Here is a 27862-nt window from a genome sequence, read left to right as displayed (position 1 = left end):
GATCATCCAAATAGGTGTTTCACAATCGAGGCAGGAACTCTTGACAATATAAAAGCAGCATGCAAGTGGCTGGGCAGACACCAGAAAGTCACTTCTTTTGCCTCCATCTGACTGCCCTTCACCTCTTCAGCAGCATGAGAATGACAGCCTTTTTCCTGCTCTTGGCCCTGGCACTAATCTGTGAGTATCTCCCTCATAACACTGCCCGTCCCTTGATACCAATAGCTCCTGTCATCTTCTGCCCACATAATTCTGGGGTATACACTTCACATAGATAATAAGGGAAGTTTTGGAAAAGGCACATTTGTTTGGTCTCTACTAATACATCACTAAATCATATCATCTCAGGCACTGAGTTGGACCTAAATGGTCAACTAAGACCAAGTCCATTTTGTGTAACCACTTTGGAAAGTGTTCATCCAGACTCTACTCTGACTTGATATCAGTATTTACAGGGACTGATTTCTTCATGAAGCAGTCCAACCCATTGTTGGGCAGCATGAACTGTTACTTTCCTTCCACTATTGAGTTAATATCTGACTCCCTAGGATTCTCAACCCCTGCCATCTCTGCCTGCTACGAAAGAGCACACACTTCCTAAAAAGAAAACTCCATTGTTTTCTCTTACTATTTCCTAAACTCTGATTATGATAGGAAGAAATAAGACTCGTTATTATAGCAGCTTGTCCATGCTTTTGACTGCACTCTAATTGTGCTCTAAAACAAAAATCTGTTTTGTGCATTAACTTTTGATATGCTGATACAAAAGTTCTACAGAGAATCTTATACTTTTCATGACAGGTTGAGAAAGCTGAAACATAAATCAAATATTAGCATTCTAATGAGATTAGATTATTCCAGAGATTAATTTTTTCTTGTACTTGTTTTTCTTACAGATGTAGAATGTGCCCCACCTAGGAAAAAGGTCAGTACATCTGTCTTGCTTTGAAAGTGCTACTTTTATGTAATTTTAATGCCTGTATCAGTAAGGAAAGCTTGACATTGTACAAAATTACATTGCTATCCATTTGAACAGTTATTTTTTAAAGTTTCAAAACTGCTTTTATACAAAAACTGTACACAGACCTTTCTGAAATGGAGGTGATGGGGGGAAAATGGTTAGATACCAGCATCTGGGTTTCAGTCCCAAGTCTTTGATCAGGTGACACTTACAGCCCTAGTGCTTGGAAAGACTTAGCACAGAACCCACGCATAGGAAAGCTCAGTAAGGACAAGTCCTGATTCTTACCATTTTCAAGTGGTCCACACGTTTCTTTGTTCTCTGACTTAAAAAATGAACATTTTGGCTCATGTGAAGCTTTCCTTCATGGCTCATGTTAAGTCATGACTGTTATTAAGAAAATGTAGGTGTGACTGCAAAAACTTTAAACCAGCAGCCAGGCACTATGGGTTCTAGTCCAAGCTCTCCAGCTTTTTAGCGGTGTGACCCTGTGGCCTAGGCAGCTCCTTTCACGTCTTTGAGTCTTTTGTTTTAACCTATTAAAGAAAATAATGTTAAGAACATAAGTTTGGAGTCAGGCAGGCCTGAATTCAAGCCATCCTTCACGACTTAGTAGCTGTGTGAGAATGACAGGGATGAATGAGCATTTAGCCTTGGTCATTTCCTGGTCACTATTTGACCATCACACCAATTCTGGCACTGGGAGTTGAGCAGGCAAGGAGAGGAAGTGAAATCATGCTTGTGTGTCCTCAGCATGGGGTGCTACACTTTCTGTTCTGCTCCACTAGACTTGAGGTTCCTCTGCTATCACGGCATGCTTACTATTTGTATATCCAGCACTCAGCTCAGCTCTAAGACTAGAGGAATGACTAAGTTCACTCATTGCACATATCTGAAGGGGAGAAGGAATTCAACTTTAACTTTGAGCATATTTCAGGTTATCCAAGTAGAAACATTAAACAATTAGTAAAATATCATGTCTGGAACTCTTGGGCAGAAAGAGCTGGGAATGCAGTCTTCTATATAGAACTGGATTTTGTACAGACCTGGAAGGGAAGCCTAGTGAGAGAAATTATAGCTATTATTTATTCAGTGTTTTTCATGTTGTGTAGTGCTAAGCATTTCACACACATCTGCTCAGGTATGCATTTGTTACTTAATCTGACAATGTAGGTATGTCACCTTCATTTTGCAGATAAAGAAACTAAGGCTCAGAGAGGCGAAATAATTGTCCCAAGATCAGAGAGTCAGGATTTGAATTCCAATGTGTTTGATTTTTCTGTCCACACTTTTCAATTTGCTCTTAGATGAGAAACCCAGAAAATTCTTGCTTAGTAGTTGTGTACTTGCTCCCACAAGTGGCTCATCCCCATGGCTTTGCTCCAGGAATTTCAAACAGTGGTTATCAACTACAGTGTATAATAATAAAAGCATAATATGCTAATTAGACTGGACAACCTTCTGGACAAAGCTGGGGCTGCGAGGGAAGCCTGGGTCCTGGGTACCTGTCAGCAGGCAGAGGGAAGCCCAGGTCTCGGGTTCCAGAGGGAAGCCAATGCCAGCAGCTGGGGGTAGGAAGGCTTTCTCTTGCCAGAATTTCGTGCATCGGGCCTCTAGTGTTAACATAAATCTGTCTATGTGCTGATGATGTGTATAGCAAGTCATTTGTTACCAATAGTTAAAGTTGTGTCCTCGTTATTAAAACGACATATTTCTATAATGCATCTCACACTTGCATTCATTTAGAACTCTTTAAGTGAAAGAGAGAAAGCAGGAAACCAAATGTCCCAAGAGCATTAAGAACTGACACATCAACCAGTACTAACTACAGTGGGTGGATTCTACATTTAATAAATGGTTATTTAATTACCAGCTACCACTCATGATTTTATATCTTATATAAAACATCTCTATACTTGATATATTTCAAAGAAGTTAGATGAGCTCAGACAAGTAGAATAGAAAATGAATCCATTGAGAGTCTTCTAAACTTCCTTAGAAAATTCGAAATCCTGGGAATAAAAATTTGATAGAAGGAATTGAAGATTTTTAATATCTATTTTCAGGTTGATTGTAGTAGGTATAAAAAGTTACCACCAGGAGAAGTGAGATCGTGTTATGAATTATATGCACCAATTTGTGGATCTGATGGCAAAACGTATGACAATGATTGCCTCTTTTGTGATGAAGTTCTGTAAGTATTGAAACATTTTTCTTTTCTATATTTAAAGTATAATAATTGTGTTAAGACAAATGTATCACATTTTAAAGAAGTGGTTTAAGGCATAAGGAATATGTGGGTCATCTCACATTGAGTGTGATGAATGGGAATCTCACAATTCATAGGATTTGGAGTCCCTGGTACCATTGTACCCCTACATATTCTGGTAGTAATAGTCAACCAGAGAAGCCTAGCATCTCTGAATTGGAAGGAAACTTAAGGGTAATCTAATTCCACTTCCAACTACTAATTTATTGCTTACACTCCCTCTACAAAAACATCACCAAGCCATCTCACAGTGTATGCTCTATTATTTCCAGGGAAAAGGAACATTCCTCCTCCTCTGCATGCCAGTCTGCATCTGGTAGCATGTTTATTGTTCAGCTTCAACAGTTGAAATACATTAGAGTCCCTAATGACTGATACAAAAGGGGGACAATAGCTGCAAAACCTAAAGAACTTGCTCTGTTTCAGAGTATGATTTCTCCACAAAATGTGTATGTTGGAGTGCTAACAACAATTAAATAGCCTACAGTACTTTAAAGTTTAAAGAATAATTGTCTGCAAGATATAGTAGCATCAGCTCAAAAAAAGTTAAATGATAAGTTATGTACTAGAATATATAGAAACATATAGTTCCTTTTAACTATTTGCAAAATATACATGGATAAAAACAAACATCTAATATATGTGGTATATTATATATGGAATAATTTTAATAAGCAACAAGTTACAATGTTATGACAGGAGGCGTCTAAATATGCATCACCTTTAAATAAAATAATCCATTAAAATATGTTTTCAGGGCCATAAACTGTGTTGTATTTGAAGCATTGTTCCTTATGCAATGAGCATTGTTCCTTATGTTAAATATTTCTAAATTGCAATCACTCCTCTCAAATACGTCAGTAAAGGAGGTAACCTGGTACATTTTGGGGGTTCATTAGTAAAGTCTGGATGCTAATAAAATGCTTATGGCTTCAATATCTCATGTGTTTCTCTTTCCTCTCCACAGGAGAACTGACAACAAACTTAAATTTGTACGTTTTGGGGAATGTTGAATCTAATCTGTGATTCCATTCACAAGAGGCACATTTCTTCCCCCATATGATCTTGCCACCATTGTCTTGATTTCTTTGTAGAATAAAGTAGACCTGAGTGAAATAAACATCCCTGACTTTTTTTATTTAAGAGCAGAATCTTCTAGGTTTGTTTCACTTTGGGGTATTGTCTAAAGACCATCTTATGGTCACATTCTGTGGGGGAAAGCCAATTAAGACCGGTATGGGAATCAGAAAATCAAAGGACCTAAAGCTGATGCCTTCTTCTTTCTCAAGCTAGGAAAACACCATCCGTTCATGACTTAGTTCTAAAAAAAATAGAACAGATAAAGAGGGTGTTCAACGAATGCTTTATAAATAAACTAAATTAAGATGAACTGGATTGTACTTCTGTCACAAGTAAGCAAGGAAATTATAGTGTTTTATCCCAGATAATCCTAAAAGCAGATATCAACTCCTGATCCAGCCACAGAATTTGTAAGTACAGTAGTATTCTAATGCATAGCATTCTGTTTGCTTTCAAACTCTGAATTCTTCTAGTCCCCCTAAAAGGAATCCACACACAAAAGGAAATGCTTTTCTAGAGATCGTGTGGGAGTGACTGAGACTGGAGTTACCTTGCACAGCCACAGCCTAAAGCACCTCATTATATTCCAACCTCTACTCTCAGCTCTTGCAACACCACTGTGCAAATCCTTGTCATTTGTAACATGAAAAGAACATTCCCATAAAATTTTAAAGATGCAGGAATAAAATAACAAAAAAAACAAGTAAAAACATTGCCAAAATGTGTCACTAGCAGTGAAGTCTACTCCAATTATATGAAATCTCACTCTGTTTCCTTTTTAATTAGTTCTTCCTCATATGTAAGCATAGCAGGCATTACTACATCCAATAAACAGGTCCTTCTGGAACAGGTAACTCCTGTTGGTCAGAACAAATGCCGAAACATTGGCATTGGAATTTTCATGAACAATAAGAGTACAGATCAAGGAAATGGAAGTCAGGTCTATAAATACATGTCTTAACAAAACGCATCCAGCTGGATGTACCCTGAACACTTTTCAAAATTTCTCAAGAAAAAAAAGAAAACACGAGTCAAATAAAAAATTAGGTTTTTTAGAGTGCCTGCTTACAACTGGAAAAAGCTGCTGGAGTTCTGAAAGATGCTCTGTAGGGTGCAGGAAACTATCATTCCCAGTTGCTTCTTTCCTGGGACAGGAGGCATTTAGTGCTCAAACATAGGATTAGGGTGTAGAACTAAGGCCAGACTCAGCGATGCCCTGAGTGACTGACAAAGAGGAAGCCTGGGTTGGGTGTTTCATTCACCAAGAGCCCAGCCCCCTGATTCTCCTTGCGCATGTGCAGCCCCACTGTTCTGACCTTGGCTGGGGCTGCCTCTCTCTAACCTGCCCTGTACCCAGACCCTCTAGTTCTCTACACGTCTAGGTTGTGCTCCTTGCCTCCCTCCTCCTCTCCACTTCACCTCTCCTAGAAATGGATCCCAGTGGCAGACACCCAAAAATATTGGCAAACTTCTTTTGGGGCGCTCACCTCCCTGGTAGCCCTGTCTCTGTTTCCGCTGCCTGTCTGTTTGAGTCCCAGTTTTTCTTCTTTCTTTTTGAGTTCAGCAGATTATCTGAACTACCATCTGTTTGCTGCCACAACCTATATATATTAAAGCGTTCAACCTGCCCGACTGAAATTATTTGATTATAATATAAATGATTAAAATGTATAACTATTGGTTAAGGTGGTGATCATTTTACAATATATACAACTATTCAATCATTATGTTGCACATATGAATTTAATATAATGTTACATATTAATTACACTTGAATTTTTATAAAGTGCACTAAGAAATAAAACAAAACAAACAAAAAACACAATGGGGTTTTGGAAACAGAACCCTGGAGTCAAATCTAGATTTGCTACTTCTGAGTAACCTTGAGTTAGTGATTTAACCACTGAGTTTCAGTTTCTGCATTTCCCACTGGGGGCAGTGGCAGTTCCTATGAACTGGCATGAACCTAGGTACATACAGTACATAATATTGGGCCTGGCACATAATTAGCAAACAATAAATGAATGGTTTAAAAAAGAATCACAGCAAAATTCTGTGGTTGTCCAGTTTGTCCCTTAAGCACAATGATGGTTCTAATTTAGGTTCTGGCCCCTCTTGATCTCCTCCCCACCCCATCATGCCTGCCTGACACCTGCCTGACCGTGTCCTGAGAGACAGCACCGTGAACCTTCTGTTAGAGCACATGGGTACTGAAGTCTGCCATATGAAATTTCCCATGAAGAGTAAGGCAAAAAAATCAAGGGCATCTAGAATATTCATGGTATGGTGCATAACAAGCACTCGATACATACTATTCTTGTTGTTTAAAAGTATAAAACACTGATGGCTACAATCCTCACACTCAGTGAGGGACTGCCTTTACGGGATTCCTAATAGATAACATGCAGCTTCTGTTGGACTCTGAGTGAGAAGGAGCTCACTCCTTTCAGAGTCAATCATTGATGGGAACTCTTACTGTCAGAACTTCCTATCAAGCTTAGATTTGCCCCATAGTATTTACTCCCTCATTTGTCCTAAATATAGCTTTTGAGCCACACACTTGAGGCTCCTCTGAGAAGTTCTCTGATTACTCAATCTAATTTGTCCCCTATCTCCATGTCATTCTCTAGCCTCATACCATGATATATTTTCTTTTTTTTAATTTCTTGAAGTATTACAAATAGTATTACATATGTCTCCTTTCCACCCCCCCTTGACATTCCCCCAGCCTCCCCTACCAGCTAGTGTCTTGTGTCCATTGGTTATTCTTATATGCATGCATATAAGTCCTCCGGTTGATCTCTTAACCACCCCCCCAAACCCTCTCCAGGCTTCCCACTGTAGTTTGACAGTCTGTTCAATGCTGCTCTGCCTCTTCATCTACCCCTTTCATCAGTCTATACTGGTCCCCATTATCTGTCCCAACCTCACTGGAGCCGTCCCAACCTTACTGGGGCCGTTTCATCCTCACTAGGTCATTCCGACTTTACCAGAGCCGCTTCGGCCTCACCGGGGCCATTCCAGCCTCACTGGGGCCGTTTCAACCTCACCGGGGCCGTCCCAACCTCAACAGGGCCATTTCAACCTTACCGGGGCAGTCCCGACCTCACGTGGGCTGTTTCAACCTCACCGGGGCCGTCCCAACCGCACTGGGGCCGTCCTGACCTCACTAGCGCCGTTTCAACCTCACTGGGGCCATCTCGACCTCACCGGGCCTTCCTGGCCTCACCAGGGCCGTCCCAGCCTCACCTGGGAAACACAAAGTTTGGCACTCTGTCCCCTGCCGGGCGGCTCCCCACCAGACAAAATCTCCAGGCGTTCCTGGTGGCCAAACATCCAGCACGCCTGCTCGGACTTTGCCCTCCACCAAGTGCATAGACTGCCCGTCTGCTGTCCCCCAGCATCCCACACAAGACTGGAACTGATGGGCGTGCTTGTGCGCCTGCTGGTACAGTGGTTCAACATCGCCAGCCCAGCCAGACCCAGCCCTGGCCTGCCCCAAACCCGACTCCGCTCCCTGAGTGCGTCCCTCCTGGATGCGAGGAACTGAAATCTGCAGCCTGCTGGGTTGGGCTCTGTACTTGGTGCCTCTGCACATCCTACTCAGTCTCAATGCTCTTCTTTCTTTCCTTCCAGTTGTAGAGCTTCCACTGGGCCAGCTCTCCCATGGTTCCGTATGATAGCTGTTTGTCCTATAGTTGGTAGTTTCGATGTTGTTGTGGGAGGCAGCACGCACAGGTCTGTACCTTACGCTGCCATCTTTGTTCTCCTAGGTCTGCTTTCTGAGTGTGTCTCCCATGGGTGCAAGGAGTTGAAGTCTGCAATTTGCTGGGTTAGGCTGCAAAAGCACAGGTGGGTCTTTTTGTGCCCCTGGCATAGCTTGGATGGTGATGTAAATTGATTAGGGCTGGGTCTCAGGGAGTCGCCAGGGCGGAGCAAATAGCAATGGCATCTCCGAGGCTCTTCACCTCTCTGGGGCTCTGGGACTTCGTGTCCCCCAGTGCCAGCGAGCAGCTGTGCGCCAGAGCCTCCCTCGCTTTCCGACCACTGCAAGGCCATGCCACCTCTCCCCTTAGTGTCTGGTGCCTCATGATCCCACCCGAACCAGCTTGGTGGATTCGAGAGTTTGTAAAAGCACAGGCCTTTTCTCTTGTGCCTCTGGCACAGCCTGGATGGGAATGTAAATGGAGTAGGGCGGGGTCTCAGGGAGTCCCCAGGGCAGGGCAAATAGCAATGGTGGAGTCTCCAGGCTCCTCGCCTCTCTGGGACTTCGCATCCCCCAGTGCTGGCAAGCAGCTCCACGCCAGAGCCTCCCTCGCTTTCCAACCTCTGCAAGGCTGTGCCCCCTCTCCCCATGGGGTCAAGGGCCCCAGAGACCCGCCCCTAGCAATCCGATTGAAAAAAAAACGTGCTTCCAGTTGCAGCCCGCCTGGCCTGTGACTGTGTACCTCTGTTTTTGGCGCCTCTATAGCTCCTACTCAGTCTCACTGCGATTCTTTCTTTCCTTCCAATTGTAGAAATTCCACTGGACCAACTTCCCCATGGTTCTGAATGGTGGTTGCTTGTCTTATAGTTGGTAGTTTCAATGAAGTTGTGGGAGGCACAGGTCTACTCCCTACACCGCGATCTTGGTTCTCCCATATATTTTCTTTTGAATACTTGTCAACATATGAAATCATTGATTACATCATTTAATTATGTTTTCTTTTCATTCTACAAGAAAGTAAGTTCCAAGAAGTAGAGTCCTTGTCTGTCTTGTTCACCTGTGACCCTACAGTGAGGAAAACTGGGACAGAGAAGAGAAGTGATGAGGTTGATTGTTACTGTGTCTGACTGTCGCTAAGTAATGGTATGTTAATATGTCAGGGCAGGAGGACTTACAGGGTTACATGCTATAAAGGAAATATTAAAGTGGCTGATTTGCCCAATCTGGAGAAAAAAGGCCTTTCTAGGCACTCTAGACCTGCCTTTACATATCTGAAGGGATCTCCTTAGAAAGAGAGAGCAGATTCATTCTGTTGGGCTCCATTGTAGAGAACTAGAATGTCTGGAAGCCATATAGACATGGAGATCTTTTGAATTTGAAAAAAATTTCTGAACAGTCTAAGCAGAACAAAAATGCAGTCATCTTACTTGGTAACAAGTCTATATATTAGATATCATGACATTAGGGAAAATTGGAGTAAATCCTTTCTTAATGTCCAAGAAAACACTAACATCTCTTTAGATGTTATTAAATGTTCTGTAAAATAACAGACTGTGGCAAATTAAGTTTGGGGAACATTGAGTTTTAAAAAAGTAGGGGAAAAATCTGTATTGCAAAACAAATAATAATAATAATAAAGGAGACTTTAATAAGTAATTCCCCAAATGAAATTGAGTATTCAGGGTTTCCCAAATCTGGTTGACCAGAGAATTCTTTAGTCAGGAAATACTAATTAACTTTTCATGGGATACCAGTGTCTTGAAGATTAAAGGTCTATGATTCCCGGCAAGTAAGAAGGATATGAATTTGGGGGTGGGAGTACAGACACTAACAGTGGTTCTCAACCTTCCTAATGCCACGACCCTTTCATACAGTTCCTCATGTTGTGGTGACCCCCAACCATAAAATTATTTTCGTTGTTACTTCATAACTGTAAATTTTGCTACTGTTATGAATAGTAATGTAAATATTTGATATGCAGGATATATTTTCATTGTTTGCGACCCACAAGTTGAGAACCGCTGTGCTAGAATGTTATAGATTGAATTGTGTCTCCCCCAATTCATGTGTTGAAGACCTAACTCCTAGCATGGCTATCTTTAGAAATCGTGGATTTACATGGGTAATTAGGGTTAAATGAAGTCATAAAGGTGGGGCCCTTATCTAATAGTACTTTAATCCTTATTAGAAAACGAAGAGACACCAGGGGTTCTGCACATGGAGCAAAGGTCATGTGAAGACACAGTGAGAAGATAGTTGTCTACAAGCCAAAGAGAGAGGCCTTAAGACAAACCAGCCCTGCCAACACCCGGAACTGTGAGAACATTAATATATTTATTTTTTAACATATTTTTATTGATTTCAGAGAGGAAAGGAAAGGGAGAGAGAGATAGAAACATCAGTGATGAGAGAGAATCTCTGAGTGGCTGCCTCTTGCATGCCCCACACTGGGGATCTAGCCACAACCCAGGCATGTGCCCTAACTGCAATTGAACCATGACCTCATGGTTCATAGGTAGATGCTCGAACACTGAGCCATGCCAGCCAGGCAGAACATTAATTTATGATGATAAAATCACCCATTATTTGGTATTTCTTTTTGGCGGCCTTAGCAGATTAATATATTCACCAATGTTGGTTGACTGGGGCTACAGGTGTTCCCTTCACTACTGAACAAATTAGACATTATTTTACTAATAAGAGATGGGAGGTGTGTGTGTATGTGTGTGTGTGTGTGTGTGTGTGTGTGGTCTAGATCCAGATAGTGTGCAGTCATCTAAGAGCAACATGAACCAATAGAAAAAAATCATTACTGTTCAATTCAATAGTTCCATGATTGGTACTATTTACTCTTAATCATTCAAAGAAAATTGAGGAGAACCAAAAAATAATATTCCTGCATGTGCTCACTTCCTTTTACCAAGAGAAACGGAATGAACTCATGCTAGACACAAGATCAAAATGCAAATGTCACTGTGCCTCAGTGTACACAGAGGCATGATCACAGTAGGGACTGCATCAAAAACTGAAAACAAGAAGATAAGAAAGGAGCTGGAGTGTAAAGGCATCATCACATAAGGGAGGGAGAAGAGGACAGACAAATGGGTAGAGCTAGTGCAGTCAAATCTGGACCACGGATTTTAAAACTGTCACCAGAAGTCCTTGCCTGCAGGGTGTTGAATGGAGTCTCTGCTGGATGCCAGAAAGGAAGGAGCCTGGTGGTTGGGGGTGGGCTGGTGCAGCATTTAGGAGATAAAAACCTAAATAGATAGGGGAATCCAAACTTCTTGCCATTCACCCCAAATCAGCCTTATTCATCATTCATACATGTTAGTGTCCAAGAATACTAATTTTTAATTGGAAAACTCAAAGCAGCCACCTAGGCTAATCTCACTAGATGTTTGGGAAGCAGGAAGCACAACATGGAGAAGGGACTGTCACACATTGCACCTCTGATAGATGATGGTGAGGGGACAGGGAAAGAACCCTTGTGTCCTGACTCTCAATCATCCCCTGTCCCCATCCCTCTCTCCAGATGATACTCACCCATGAAAATACCACACACTCCGACCCACTGCTCAAATCCCTCTGGCTCATTGGAAACATCAGCTGTCCTTCCTGAGGGCTCTGATTCTGCCAGGTCCACTCCTGTTATTCCAATGTTCAATGTGTCTCCAAATCTATCACTAAAGTTAAATGTGAAGACAATACATCAGAGTTACTAAAAGCATGGGCCCTTAACTTTAAACTAGCCACTTCTCTAAGCCACTGCTGCCTTTCAATAACAGGACAAACACCACCTCTATTTTATAAGATTATTGTAAGCCTTAAATGAGATCATGCACACAGCAGGTGTAGCAGAGCTCTGCCACATAGTAAGCCCTTATTACATGGTTGATTTTCATATTATTATTTTCACTTCCTACCACAGCCATTATTCTGTACTTAGATTCCTGCCCAGCTGTGGTGCTGTTTTCCCTCCAGCTAACTAACCCCAGAACTCTTCATTCAAGCCATGCTCCAATTTAATTCTCTCACACGTGTCTACCCTCTAATGGGTGACCTTTCTCTTCCCTGTGGCACCCCAAGTCCACTGGGAAAGAAATGAAGGATTTAACACTCTCAAACTTTCTTCTTATTTCATACTTTTGTTTTTATTTTTATGTTTTTCATTCTGTCCTGCCTTTCCTAGAGAAGAAACACAGTTGTAGTGGTCCTCTCTGACAGGCCTCCCGTTATGGCCCCTTGCAAGTATATGAGGAGGAATAAACTTTCCTTGGCATAAAATGTACAGATTTTGTTTGTTTGTTTGTTTGTTTTTCTTCACAGACTTATCTTTCACTCCCAAAGGACCCTCTACACTTTGTGGCTCAATATGCAGCTTGAAAATGTTCTCTGTGTCTGAATACCTGCCAAACTACAAGGCAGTTCACACTTGATCATTTGACCTCACGTTTCCTCAACTTTTAAAACCCAAAGACCTTTGTCTCCACCCATTCTTCATCTGTTTTGTCTTGAGATACACCCTGAGGATCATTATCTTAGCCCCACCCCTGAGAAATTCATCTGAAACTTGGCCTACTAGCCACTGCCTCCATACACAATTGTTCAAGTTCATATTGCCCACACCTACTTAAGTTCACTCAAAGCCCAAACCTTGACCTCTAAACCCTTAAGTGCTCACACCTTGCATAATCCATCAGAAGGTTCTTGAACACTTAACACTCTTCCAAGCCAACTACAGTCCTTAGAGCCCCCCCTCAAGTCTCTGATGTACACACTCCCTGTCCACAAAATCCCTTTTTTCCATTTCTCACTCAGTACCATACAGAAGTATTCAGCATGGTACTGCCAGGACCTGCTAATATCTAGTGCCTATTTTGTCTAGTGGCCGTTCATTTTTATAGCCCAGTTGATTCTCTGACATGCTCCCATTGATGTCTGTGCCAAGCCTTCTCCATCCTTCTCCAGCTTCCAGACCAACCCAAATCTTGCATTGCCAGAGTGACCATCAGAACTTAAAACCTGGACCCAACCTCACCATGGGTTTCCCCACATCCTTCTCCCTCAACCTTTCAAAATATCTTCTTTAGATTCATCTAGTCTTCTCTGTCTCTGTATCAGAGGGAATGGTGCTTCAATCTGTGCTGTTCATCTTATTTCCTGCTTTTCTAATTCCTCTAATTAACCAACCTCCATCATGTATTTTAAAGTTCTTCTTCCCTTTGGCTTTAAGGCATGCACAGTCTAGCTTAGACCTTTCTGAAGCACTTGCCTCTTCCATTCTCCTCCTCCCCTTTACTATCAGACATCTAAAAAAAATATTGTAGCCTTATCTTTCCACTTTACCCTGGTCATCCATTGATTCCATTCCCACCCCACTTTGTTCAAATTGTATTTTCAAACTGCAGTGAAGACTCTTCTTCTTGAAATATAATGGCTTTTTTTTCAGGATTCATTCTCTTCACAAGTTCATAGAAATAATAAAACTTACAAAAATCTCTGATTAGGATAATTTCTTTGCTTCTTTTCCATGACTGAACTCAAAACAGTCTTCTCCATTAATACATAACTTGGTCTTGGGTGAGATTACATAAATCCTCTCAGCCTCAACTTACTCACTGGTACAATAAGGGTCATATAAATTCCTTCCTTATGAGTTATCATGAAGCTCACATTCCCTATAATTAAATACCATATATCAAGCTCTAATTATGATATTGGCGCACGCACACACACACACACACACAATAATAATTTATATATAATCTCATTTAACCCTGAAACAACTCTGTGAGGTAAAACATTATTTCTCTGTCACAGATGAGAAACTAAAATATCCAGAGCTTAACCTATATACTCAAAGTCACAGAGTCAACATATATTTAAAATAAGATGACAAATAAAATCCACTGGACTTCATGCCCACATTATCTTTTAAAAATATATGTTTTTTAATTGTTCAGAATGAGGGAGGGAGAGGGAGAGATAGATAGAAACATGATTGATGGTAGAGAATCATAGAACAGCTGCCTTCTGCATGCCCCCTACTGGGGATTGATCCTGCAACTCCAGCTTATGGATCCACACTCAAGCACTGAGACACACCAGCTGGGCCATGGCTATATTCTTACTACTAGATTATATTGATCTCCAAACAGATGTAAGGTTCAAAAACTTAGAGAGTCATTCAACATAATTTATTAGCTTATAATCTTTTGTAGATATTGTGTTTCAGAATGTACTAAAATAAACCTACCCGGCAGAGCATTGGGGGAGAAGGGTAAACTGACTTCCCCCAGGTTTTCATTCATTCATATGCCCTTAAACTCAGTAGACAAACAACAGCCATTTGGCCCAATGCAGTTTATAAGCTAATGTCAGAAACCTGTAGCAGAAACCCTTGGCTCATAAGTAATCATCGTCATCATCACAATTACAATTACATGCACTGCACTTTGGATTTTCACGTACATGACACCAATTATGTGAACTCTATTGTGGCAAGTAATAGTTACCAGTCGAGATGAAATGCAGCTAAATTTCTGGGATAGTTTCTGTGTCATTTGCCAACTATTTTCAGTTCTCCCCCAACTGGTTGTCCAAGGACAAGGTAACAACACACTCCACATCCTCTGTGATTGGGGCAGCCCACCTGGTGGTGAGGGGAAGTGGCAGTGGTGTCACCTCTGGACTGAAATACTTAATTTCTGAAAAGGGAGAGCCTCAAGAACACATCTTCACTTAACCTTGACAATGAACAACATTCCAAATAGTGATAACTCTGCCCACATGGGACCTGTTGAAGATAATGCAGGACCATTACCTGACCACCTTACATGTTCAGCTTAATTAATAAATATACTTTGTTCTGAGGCACATACACCTTGGGTTATATGTTACCACAACATAACCCGGTGTTCCTGGTAGCTTCATAAATGCCTTACCCAAGATCACACAGCTAGAAAATGTCAACACTCTTCTCCAAGCTTCATAAATGCTAAAAGCACGGTTCCTTCCACTAGGTCCCAGCCTGCTTCATAGGTTTATTGCCTCAAAAATAAAACTATAGTTTCCCAGAAGCCAAAATATAAACATAAGTATTATCTGTCAAATCTGGGTGTTTGTGAACTAAAGAAACTTTGATATTTTCACTTATTTCATAACTAGGCCAAGTCAAGTTCTTCTAATGCAAGAGGTTTAGAATTCTAACAGTCCCTATCTTTAGGACACACAGAAAAGTAGTTATCACCTCAAATAATTAATGTGTTGGTCATATAGGTAGTAACAATTAAGTGACAAGGACTTCAACACCACCCAGGGTGTGACATTGTGTTTGAGAGCCTCTCAAAGGCAGCATTGCCTCTGGATGACCTCAGAGGGGAGGCAGGGAAGCCAGGCATTGCCATATAAACATGGCCCCTTTCCTACCTTATGGATGAATCAGCTTTGTGACAGCCTGAGCAACCTTTGCATAGCAGCCACCTCAATCATGAAGATCATTGGGGGCCTCCTCCTGTTATGCATGGTGACCTACTTCTGCAGCAGCTCAGGTGAGGGAAGTGTAGAGAGTGAACAAACATTAAGCTTGTTTTTCCAAATAACCTTTCCTGGGAGGTGAGCATCTCAGAGAAGTGTCTGGTTGTGTGGATTTGAACTATATGGGTTTAGAATCAAAAGCATACTGGTTTAGAAAAGAAACAGCCCTGGCCTGGGAAGGGAGAATCTTATGTCCCTAATAGAATTGGGAGGGTAGGGGGGTTAGCTCTAGTGTATTCCCATTCAAGGATTTTTGGGCAAAAAAATCCATGGAACAAAGAAATGAACTCTTTTCTTCATAAGAACATTAGAAGTTGTTATACAATATTGGATAGTATTCCTGTTATTGGATACTATTCCTCTGAGCAAAGATGCAGAACAAATTGGATGCCTCCCTAAATCAATTCGGAAGGTTTGAAATAAAATACAATTCTCCAGAGTTCAAGAGTCAACAATTAGACTTTTTATATGGTTAAAGAAATAAAATAAGATGTAAACACCTTAAAATGTTATTGCAACACTTCATATCAATTAGAAGGGGAAGAATATCCAAGATGGTGCTTCAGTTCTTGGCAATGGTGGCTGTAATACTGCCTGTTGCGATCTGACTTTAAACCACTACCAATGTCACAATGAGCTCCAGAAGTGTCCCATGGTAAGGAAGGGAGGAGATTTGGGTAATTCCCTTGCCTGAACCAAGGGTTTACCTAATGACTGTTTGCAAACAGCCAAAATTTTTGCATAAGAATGGGGTGTGTGCTGAGACTTATTGCCAGAGAAAACACAGTCTTAATCTCTGGAATCAAAATAACATTTATTAATGAGACTTCAAGACTTTGCTTTACTGTTAACATTTCTATCTCTATTTCTCTTTCAGAAGCTGCTAGTCTGTCTTTAAGAACCGTGAGTATATTGAATTACATTTTCATTTCAGTTACTATTTACTTAGTCAACAAATAATTACCAAATATATATGTAGCATTAAGTCAGTATGTTTAGGGTGGTAAAAAGTGGAGGCAGACTCACATAAAGAAATCTCCACTGCTGTTTGAAGAAGGATGACATAAATGACCATAGACTTAACATTATTCCCGAGTTAGAAAAGAGAGAGATGACTTCCAGTTGAGAGACTGGTGAAGTCTTGATGGCAAGGACAACATTTCAGAGGTAGGATCTTGCTTAATTGCACAGGCTCTGGATTCAGATCTCAACCTCACCACTTCCTAGCTTTTATGTTATACAAATTCTCTCTTCCAAGCCTTCATCTCCCCCAACCCTGTCAATAGGGGTAATAGTAGAACCTACTCTATTCAGTTGTTCTGAACATTAAAAAAAATTCCTGTAAGATTTAAGTTTAATGCCTGGCCTAGAAATGCTCAGGAAATGTTAACTGCATGCACAAGTCATAATAGAAGTGGTGCCAGTGTGACTGGTATTTGTCATAGTGACATTAGTGCTTAAAGTACCGACACCAGCATCAGAATATCTGAGCTGGACCTTATAGATTTGTATTTTGCTTCCTGTACAATAGAGGCCAGGGTATCCTAGCCTGGGATCCAGGAGCAATGCAGAACATTCGCCTTGTGTCTGTCACAGGTGGACTGCAGCATTGACAAGAAGTACCCAGTGGTGGCTATCCCTTGCCCCATCACATACTTGCCTGTTTGTGGTTCTGACTACATCACCTATGGGAATGAATGCCACTTGTGCATTGAGAGCTTGTGAGTACCTCATGGGGGCTGGGAGGGGGAAGAAGCTGGGGCCATTGCCCTCCACTGCAAACCTCTCTTCTTTCCATGAGTCTGCTTAGCTCTCTGTGAGCTGTTTTTAGTCCCACCTAGAAGCAGCAGGTGTGGATAGAAAACTGACCACCTCATAGTCAGGCCAGGGATTGGCCTCCATTATTTGCTCAACCATTCATTACAGAACCTCAACTCCTATCTCTCAGTTGAAGTCCGAAAATAGCATGAGTTTTCAAATTGCTGCCCCAGAGTCCAGAGATACTGTAGAGGCAATCAGAAGTCACCTAAAGTGTTAAGGGATAACTGGGGTGGTCTCCAACTCCAAGTTCAGAGTTTGACTATTTCCAGTTGTGGAGTTCCATATAATAACTTGCTTGCAGAATGGGTCCCAAGTCTAACACTAAAAAACAATTGAGCCTGGCTGATGTGGTCACCATGCACCGAGGTCACCAGTTCAATTCCCAGTCAGGGTACATGGCCAGGTTTCAGGCTCAATCTTCAGTAGGGGAGCATGCAAGAGACAGCCAGTCAATGAATCTCTCTCATCATTGATGTTTCTATCTCTCTGTTCAGACACCTGTTTCTCTATCTCAAATCAATACAGACAAAAAATTGAAAATTATTATCCTATATGACTTCTAAAGGCCATAACACAGCTTGTTCCTTAGGCAAACTGTGGCTAGAGGGCCTTTATCTTCCTCAGTTACCTGGTGGCCTAAAATATCTGTAGTCTTAAGAGGGATACAGGGAATATGGCTACCACAAATATTTTTTCCTTTATCTAAATAGGCGGTTGGCCCAGTGTGTAGAGTGTTTGCCTGCAGACTAAGATTCCAGGGTTTGATTCCACTCAAGGACACATGCCAAGGTTGCCAACTAGATCCCCACTAGGGGTCGTGTAGGAGGCAGCCAATCAATGATTCTCTATCATTGTTGATGTTTCTCTTTCACTCCTTCTCCCTTCCTCTCTGGAATCAAAGTATATTTAAAATAGGGGGATGCAAGCTGTCAGCACTTGGACCTGCATCTCATGGGCATGATTTCTTTACATATTTTGTGTGGCCTGCACAGTGTTCTTGAAGGGAAACAACTAGAAAGATATCACTTCTTTGGTGCAGAACAGACAACTTAGCATTTACTGTTTTCACAGCAAGTGCACTTTGCTCATTGTTAATTCTCTTTTAGCCCACTGTATTTTGGCCACTTATTTTAGATCTTGTCTTTTTCATCTTTGTGATTATCTTAACAAGTTTAAATATCAAGTTAAGCCCTAAGCCCTAAGCCCAGAAGGATATGTGTTCTTATTTACTCCTATGCAGGAATGTTTGCTTTACCAAATGGCACTTCTCTAACCTGCACACACTGGGCCTTTGGCCTATAGACTAGTTTGTATTCAAGGACCCTGAGGGAACGTGTGGTGGAGGCTGTCCTCCTAAAGCAGGACCCAGCTCCATCGCAGGTCCTGCTGACCAGGAAAGGCTAAAGGGCAGGCACTTCAACTTCCTGTGGCAGAATCCCTCCTTGGATATTTTAAGACACTGGGTGACCAGCCTTGGCCCTGGGATCAGTGGAAGCAGCAGGTGGGGTGGAGGATTCACCAGCCTAGGGAAATTCTGCTTCTGCCTCTAAAAAGGACTCCTTTCAGAGACTCCATTGCCTCAACTGCAAAATGAGGTTCTGCCTCAAGATCTCTTTGGTTCCTTTCAGCTCTATTATTTTGCAAAATTTCCTCTTGTGCTAATGAATTGTTACCTGTGTCTTCCTGTAGGAAAAGTGATGGAAAGGTTCAGTTTCTTCACGAAGTAAGATGTTAACTTCACCATATACGTGGGTTGGGAGCAATGATATCCTGTGTCATCTTCATCATGTCTGGGATCTGATGACCTTTGTCCTCACCATGGCACAGGTTCTGGGGGATGGGGCCGGGGGAGGGTGGGAGAAGGGCAGATGTGGAGTCATCTTTGTTGAGTGGAGAAAGTTGTTGTGCTTTCCTTCAAACTCATGCCCAACTGACTTACTGGCTTCTTTTTGTACCTCATTAAAAGAATCTCCCCAGAGAGTTTACCTTTACTTCCGTCTGTATTTGTGTCTTAGATCCGGGTATAAGGTTTCAGTTTTGAAAGAAATCTGAGGAACATACATATTTGGTTGTTCAGGAGAAAGTTTTGTACAATGAATCCCAAGTGGCTGCCAAGAAATAAATGCAAACACACACACACACACACACACACACACACACACACAAATATACACGTGATCACATACACACGGATTGAAACGGAGTTCAGTTCAATTAAAGGTCAAACTCTAGATGGGGAGATAAACAAGAATTAAAAAATAATTATACACAATTATAAAGGCTGCCATATTAGTCATTACTAGGTACCATATTGGACTAATCTTTCTATAGTGTAATCTAATTCTATTATTTCTCTCTTCAATACCCTTCATCTGTTACCCATTGTCTATGGTATAGAATCCAGACTCCTAAGCATGGTGTTACCCACCCAGCTTCTTCTTCTCCCATGATCTCGGAAGAACACTGTCTCTAACACTCCTCTTCCCTGGCCCTGTGTCTGTACATGCACAGTTTCCTTTGCTGGAAATGGCTGCTACTTTTCTGTTTTCAGCTCAAATGTAGCCCTCCTGTGAAATCTTCTCTGAATTTGGTTTGGCAGAGAAGAGGCTGAGTTGTCAGCTGTTAGTTTGTAAACTAGTTCTGTCACATGCAAGCTGTGTAAATTTGAGTGGGTACCTAAACCCTGTGCTTGGCATATGGGGTTATTGTTGTGATTAAGTGAAATAACACAAAGCACCCTACAAGATACACACAATAAATATTAGAGCCTTTCCCTGACTACTCATCATTTGCTCACCTGTTGTTTCCTTGCATCTTGTATTACATTGTATTTAAATTGTCCTGAATAGTTGGTGGTAGTGTTCTTCTGTCCTTATCTGATTGTAAACTCCTTGAGGGCAGGACTATATGTACATTTCTATATACCCAGTAATTAGTGTAATGCTTGATTCATGGTTAGTATGTCATAAGCATTACCAACTTGCTCTGGGACCATAGAGGAAGTTGAGTCTAATTCTGCCTAGGGTGTTGAAGAAGCCTCCCCTTGAGTTGTAATTCATCTGAGTGTGTGGGTTGGGTAGGGGACAGGTAATTCCAGGGTAACAGAAAGCAAGTACAAAGGCACAGAACTTGAAAAATGCATAGAAATTAATTTCTGAACACAATTTCTCAATTTGTAAAAATGAATATTGAACACCTACCATGCTCATATCTGAAATCAAACTCAATCTCAGCTGCCTGACTTGCTCCCCCAGCAGCTTCCACCAACTCAGGAAACAGCAGTTGTACCAGATCCCAAAATGTGGGATACTTGGAAAAATTATCTCCCTGCTAAAGGGTATGAGTCATTGCTTGTTTATGCTTAATCAAGAATTGGCAGTTGATACATTTTCTCTGTGCCCATTCTGCTGTCTCAATTGGCAACATTTTCCATTGACACTAGAGAGGAAAGAGGAGATCCTGGGAATATTTCAACACCTATGAACTGCCATGCTGATGACAGTTCTTGCAAAAGTAGTACAAGTACATGCAGTAAAACTAGTGAAATCACTTAACCTCCTTGTGACTTCACTTCCTCATCTGTAGAACAAAAAACAATGGTAATAACTATGTGACGGATTTGTTATGAAGATCAAACTGTGTTACAGATGTGAAAGCACTCACACTTTTAAGGACATAAAGAGACAAGGAAATAATGCCAGCTTTATCGGGTCCTATTATCTATTAAACGGTCATGTAAATTCATCTGTCTTTCACAATAAAAGAACTTCCATACCCAGCAGATCTTTCTGACCTCCCAGGATTCTGATCCTGCAAATAGGTGTTTCACAATCAAGGCAGGAACTCTTGACAATATAAAAGCAGCACGCAAGTGGCTGGGAAGACACCAGAAAGTCACTTCTTTGGCCTCCATCTGACTGCCCTTCTCCTCTTCAGCAGCATGAGAGTGACAGCCTTTTTCCTGCTCTTGGCCCTGGCACTAATCTGTGAGTATCTCCCTCATAACACTGCCCCTCCCTTGATACCAATAGCTCCTGTCATCTTCTGCCCACATAATTCTGGGGTATACACTTCACATAGATAATAAGGGAAGTTTTGGAAAAGGCACATTTTTTTGGTCTCTACCAATACATCACTAAATCATATCATCTCAGGCACTGAGTTGGACCTAAATGGTCAACTAAGACCAAGTCCATTTTGTGTAACCACTTTGGAAAGTGTTCATCCAGACTCTCCTCTGACTTGATATCAGTATTTACAGGGACTGATTTCTTCATGAAGCAGTCCAACCCATTGTTGGGCAGCATGAACTGTTACTTTCCTTACACTATTGAGTTAAGATCTGACTCCCTAGAATTCTCAACCCCTGCCATCTCTGCCTGCTACGAAAGAGCACACACTTCCTAAAAAGAAAACTCCATTGTTTTCTCTTACTATTTCCTAATCTCTGATTATGATAGGAAGAAATAAGACTCATTATTATAGCAGCTTTTCCATGCTTCTGACTGCACTCTAATTCTGCTCTAAAACAAAAATCTGTTTTGTGCGACAACTTTTGATATGCTGATACAAAAGTTCTGCAGAGAATCTTATACTTTTCACGACATGTTGAGAAAGCTGAAACATAAATCAAATATTATTTTTCTAATGAGATTAGATTCTTCCAGAGATTAATTTTTTCTTGTACTTGTTTTTCTTACAGATGTAGTATATGCCCAACCTGGAAAACAGGTCAGTACATCCGTCTTGCTTTGAAAGTGCTGCTTTTATGTAATTTTAATGCCTGTGTCAGTAAGGAAAGCTTGACATTGTACAGAATTACATTGCTATCCATTTGAACAGTTATTTTTTAAAGTTTCAAAACTGCTTTTATACAAAAACTGTACACAGACCTTTCTAAGATGGAGATGATGGGGGGAAAATGGTTAGATACCAGCATCTGGGGTTCAGTCCCAAGTCTTTGATCCGGTGACACTTACAGCCCTAGTGCTTGGAAAGATTTAGCACAGAACCCACGCATAGGAAAGCTCAGTAAGGACAAGCCCTGATTCTTACCATTTTTAAGTGGTCCACACGTTTCTTTGTTCTCTGACTTAAAAAATGAACATTTTGGCTCATGTGAAGCTTTCCTTCATGGCTCATGTTAAGTCATGACTTTTATTAAGAAAATGTAGGTGTGACTGCAAAAACTTTAAACCAGCAGCCAGGCACTAAGGGTTCTAGTCCAAGCTCTCCAGCTTTTTAGCGGTGTGACCCTGTGGCCTAGGCAGCTCCTTTCACGTCTTTGAGTCTTTTGTTTTAACCTATTAAAGAAAATAATGTTAAGAACATAAGTTTGGAGTCAGGCAGGCCTGAATTCAAGCCATCCTTCACGACTTAGTAGCTGTGTGAGAATGACAGGGATGAATGAGCATTAAGCCTTGGTCATTTCCTGGTCACTATTTGACCATCACACCAATTCTGGCACTGGGAGTTAGCAGGCAAGGACAGGAAGTGAAATCATGCTTGTGTGTCCTCAGCATGGGGCGCTACACTTTCTGTTCTGCTCCACTAGACTTGAGGTTCCTCTGCTATCACGGCATGCTTACTATTTGTATTTCCAGCACTCAGCTCAGCTCTAAGACTAGGGCTCAGTGACTAAAGGAATGACTAAGTTCACTCCTAGCACATATCTGAAGGGGAGGAGGAATTCAACTTTAATTTTGAGCATATTTCAGGATATCAAGTAGAAACATTAAACAATTAGTAAAATATCATGTCTGGAACTCTTGGGCAGAAAGAGCTGGGAATGCAGTCTTCTATATAGAACTGGAGTTTGTGCAGACCTGGAAGGGAAACCTAGGGAGAGAAATTATAGCTATTATTTATTCAGTGTTTTTCATGTTGTGTAGTGCTAAGCATTTCACACACATCTGCTCAGGTATGCATTTGTTACTTTAATCTGACAATGTAGGTATATCACCTTCATTTTGCAGATAAAGAAACTAAGGTTAGAAATGCGAAATAATTGTCCCAGGTTCGGAGAGTCAGGATTTGAATTCCAATGTGTTTGATTTTTCTGTCCACAATTTTCAATTTGCTCATAGATGAAAAACCCTGGAAATTCTTGCTTAGTAGTTGTGTACTTGCTGCTACAAATGGCACATCCCCTTGGCTTTGCTCCAGGAATTTCAAACAGTGGTTATCAACTATAGTCTACAATAATAAAAGCATAACATGCTACTTAGACAGGATAACCTTCTGGACGAAGCCAGGGCTGCTAGGGAAGCCTGGGTCCTGAATGCCTGCAGGCAGGCAGAGGGAAGCCCTGGTTCTGGGTGCCAGAGGGAAGCCTAGGCCAGCATTTTGGGGAAGGAAGGCCTACTCATGCATGAATTTCGTGCATCGGGCCTCTAGTGTTAACATAAATCTGTCTATGTGCTGATGATGTGTACAGCAAGTCATTTGTTACCAATACTTAAAATTGTCAGTGGTGTACTCATTATAAAAACGACAGTATTTCTATAATACATGTCACTCTTGCATTCATTTAGAACTCTTTAAGTGAAAGAGAGAAAGCAGGAAACCAAATGTACCATAAGCATTAAGAACTGACACATCAGCTAGTACTAACTACAGTGGGTGGATTCTACATTTAAATAAATGGTGATTTAATTACCAGCTACCACTCATGATTTTATATCTTATATAAAACATCTCTATATTTGATATATTTCAAAGAATTTAGAATACGACAGACAACTAGAATAGAAAATGAATGCATTGAGAGCCTTCTAAAATTACTTAGAAAATTCTAAATCCTGGGAATAAAAATTTGGTAGAAGGAATTAAAGATTTTTAATATCCATTTTCAGGTTGATTGTGGTAAGTTCAAAAAGTTACCACCAAGAGAAGTGAGACGGTGTAGTGACGTATATGCACCAATTTGTGGATCTGATGGCAAAACTTATACCAATGAATGCTTCTTTTGTGAGGAAGTTGAGTAAGTATTAAAACATTTTTCTCTTCTATATTTAAAGAATAATAATTGTGTTAAGACAAATGTATCACATTTCAAAAAAGTGGTTTAAGGCATAAGGAATATGTGGATCATCTCACATTGAGTGTGATGAATGGGATTCTCAAATTCATAGGATTTGGAGTCCCTGGTAGCATTGTACCCCTACATATTCTGGTAGTAATAGTCAACCAGAGAAGCCTAACATCTCTGAATTGGAAGGAAAATGAAGGGTAATCTAATTCCACTTCCAACTAATAATTTATTGCTTACACTCCCTCTACAAAAAACATCACCAAGCCATCTCACAGTCTATGCTTGATTATTTCCAGGGACAAGGAACATTCCTCCTCCTCGGCATGCCAGTCTGCATCTGGTAGCATGTTTATTGTTCAGCTTCAACAGTTGAAATGCATTAGAGTCCCCTAATGACTGATACAAAAGGGGGACAATAGCTGCAAAACCTAAAGAACTTGCTCTGTTTCAGAGTATGATTTCTCCACAAAATGTGTATGTTGGAGTGCTAACAAAAATTAAATAGCCAACAGTACTTTAAAGGTTAAAGAGTAATTGTCTGCAAGATATAGTAGCATCAGCTCGAAAAAAGTTAAATGATAAGTTATGTACTAGAATATATAGAAACATATAGTTCCTTTAACTATTTCCAATACATGGATAAAAAGAAACATCTAATATATATGGTATATTATATATCGAATGGTTTTTTTAATAAGCAACAAGTTACAATGTTATGACAGGAGGCGTCTAAATATGCATCACCTTTAAATAAAATAATCCATTAAAATATGTTTTCAGGGACATAAACTGTGTTGTATTTGGAGCATTGTTCCTTATGCAATGAGCATTGTTACTTATGTTAAACATTTCTAAATTGCAATCACTCCTCTTAAATACGTGGGTAAAGGAGGTAACCTGGTACATTTTGGGGTTCATTAGTGAAGTTTGGATGCTAATAAAATGCTGATGGCTTCAATATCTCATTCGTTACTCTTTCCTCTCCACAGGAGAACTAACAACAAACTTAAATTTGTACATTTTGGGAAATGTTGAATCTATCCTGTGATTCTGTTCACAAGAGGCACATGTCTTCTCCCATATGATCTTGCCACCATTGTCTTGATTTCTTTGTAGAATAAAGTAGACCTGAGAGAAATAAACATCCCTGACTTTTTTTATTTAAGAGCAGAATCTTCTATATTTGTTTCACTTTTGGGTATTGTCTAAAGACCACCTTATGGTCACATTCTGTGGGGGAAAGCCAAGCAAGACCGGTATGGGAATCAGAAAATCAAGGGACCTAAAGCTGATGCCTTCTTCTTTCTCAAGCTGGGAAAACACCGTCCATGCATGACTTAGTTCTAAAAAAAATCGAACAGATAAAGAGGGTGTTCAACTAATGCTTTATAAATAAACTAAATTAAGATGAACTGGATTGTACTTCTGTCACAAGTAAGCAAGGAAATTATAGTGTTTTATCCCAGATAATCCTAAAAGCAGATATTAAGTCCTGATCCAGGCGCAGAATTTGTAAGTATAGTAGCATCCTAATGCATAGCATTCTGTTTGCTTTCAAACTCTGAATTCCTTCTTCTAGTTCCCATAAAAGGAATCCACACACAAAAGGAAATGCTTTTCTAGAGATCCTGTGGTAGTGACTGAGACGGGAGTTACCTTGCACAGCCACAGCCTAAAGCTCCTCATTATAATTCAACCTCGACTCTCAGCACTTGCAACACCACTGTGCAAATCCTTGTCATTTGTAACATGAAAAGAACATTGCCATAAAATTTTAGAGATGCAGGAATAAAATAACTCAAAAAACAATTAAATACATTGCAAAAATATGTTACTAGAAGTGAAGTCTACTCCAATTATAAGAAATATCACTCTCTTTCCTTTTTAATTAGTTCTTCCTCATATGTAAGCATAGCAGGCATTACTACATTCAATTTACAGGTCCGTCTGGAACAGGTAACTCCTGTTGGTCTCAGAACAAATGCTGAAACATTGGCTTTGGAATTTTCATGAACAATAAGAGTACAGATCAAGGAAATGGAAGTCAGGTCTATAAATACATGTCTTAACAAAATGCATCCAGTTGGATGTACCCTGAACACTTTTCAGAATTTCTCAATAAAAAAATGAAAACACTGAGTCAAAAAAAATTTAGGTTTTTTAGAGTGCCTGCTTACAACTGGAAAAAGCTGCTGGAGTTCTGAAAGATGCTCTGTAGGGTGCAGAAAACTATCATTCCCAGTTGCTTCTTTCCTGGGACAGGAGGCATTTAGTGCTCAAACATAGGATTAGGGTGTAGAACTAAGGCCAGACTCAGGGATGCCCCGGGTGACTCAACAAAGAGGAATCCTGGGTTGGGGTTTCATGCACCAAGATACCAGCCCCCGGTATTTCCTTGCGCAGCCCCGCTGTTCTGACCTTGGCTGGGGCTGCCTCTCTCTAACCTGCCTTGTACCCAGACCCTCTAGTTCTCTACAAGTCTGGGTTGTGCTCCTTGCCTCCCTTCTCCTCACCACTTCACCTCTCCTAGAAATGGAGCCCAGTGGCAGACACCCAAAAATATTGGCAAATTTCTGTTGGGCGCTCACCTCCCTGGTCACCCTGTCTCTGTTTCCGCTGCCTGTCTGTTTGAGTTCCAGTTTTTCTTCTTTCTTTTTGAGGCCAACAGATTGTCTAAACTACCATCTGTTTGCTGCCACACCCTATAGATATTAAAGCGTTCAACCTGCCAGACTGAAATTATTTGGTTATAATATAAATGATTAAGATGTATAACTATTGGTTAAGGTGGTGATCATTTTGCAATATATACAACTATTCAATCATTATGCTGCACATATGAATCTAATATAATGTTATATATTAATTACACTTGAATTTTTATAAAGTGCACTAAGAAATAAAAGGAAAACAACAACAAAAAACACACAAAACACACAACGGGGCTTTGGAAACAGAGAACCCTGGAGTCAAATCTGGATTTGCTACTTCTGAGTAACCTTGAGTTAGTGATTTAACCTGTGAGTTTCAGTTCCTGCATTTCCCACTGCGGGTAATAGCAGGTCCTATGAACTGGCATGAACCTAGGTACATACAGTACATAATATTGGGCCTGGAACATAATTAGCAAACAATAAATGAATGGTTTAAAAAAGAATCACAGAAAAATTCTCTGGTTGTCCAGTTTGTCCCTTAAGCACAGTGATGGTCCTAATTTAGGTTCTGGGCCCTCTTGATCTCCTCCCCACCCCATTATGCCTGCCTGACACTTGCCTGACCATGTCCTGAGAGACAGCACCATGAACCTTCTGTTAGAGCACATGGGCACTGAAGTCTGCCATATGAAATTTCCCATGAAGAGTAAGGCAAAAAAATCAAGGGCATCTAGATATTCATCGTAGGGTACATAACAAGCACTCAATACATACTATCCTTGTTGTTTAAAAGTATAAA

General features: G+C 40.7%; 2 protein-coding genes across 4 annotated transcripts; both read left to right on the top strand.

Moving 5' to 3' along the window:
* Positions 1-26: 26 nt before the first annotated feature.
* Positions 27-25553, top strand: LOC106698603 (serine protease inhibitor Kazal-type 9-like). Of its 3 annotated transcripts, none has more exons than XM_023761215.1 (4): positions 27-180; positions 897-925; positions 3028-3155; positions 25399-25553. In XM_023761215.1, exons 1-4 carry the CDS (start codon positions 60-62, stop codon positions 25442-25444), a joined length of 324 nt encoding a protein of 107 aa, XP_023616983.1. In that variant the 5' UTR covers positions 27-59; the 3' UTR covers positions 25445-25553. The 3 variants fall into 3 exon arrangements, with proteins under 3 accessions (XP_023616983.1, XP_023616984.1, XP_023616985.1); XM_023761216.1 differs by lacking the exon at positions 25399-25553 and adding an exon at positions 4198-4352; XM_023761217.1 differs by lacking the exons at positions 27-180; positions 897-925; positions 3028-3155 and adding exons at positions 21213-21362; positions 22079-22107; positions 24231-24358.
* LOC102416896 (serine protease inhibitor Kazal-type 7) lies at positions 15408-19367 on the top strand. Its single transcript, XM_023761214.1, has 4 exons — positions 15408-15569; positions 16433-16458; positions 17152-17276; positions 19066-19367. Exons 1-4 carry the CDS (start codon positions 15455-15457, stop codon positions 19109-19111), a joined length of 312 nt encoding a protein of 103 aa, XP_023616982.1. The 5' UTR covers positions 15408-15454; the 3' UTR covers positions 19112-19367.
* Positions 25554-27862: the final 2309 nt, after the last annotated feature.

Source organism: Myotis lucifugus, unplaced genomic scaffold, assembly GCF_000147115.1.
Source record: "Myotis lucifugus unplaced genomic scaffold, Myoluc2.0 scaffold_202, whole genome shotgun sequence".
Lineage (NCBI taxonomy): Eukaryota > Metazoa > Chordata > Mammalia > Chiroptera > Vespertilionidae > Myotis > Myotis lucifugus.
The sequence above is the reverse complement of the archived record's forward strand: the minus strand, read 5'-3'. Positions and strand labels throughout refer to the sequence as shown.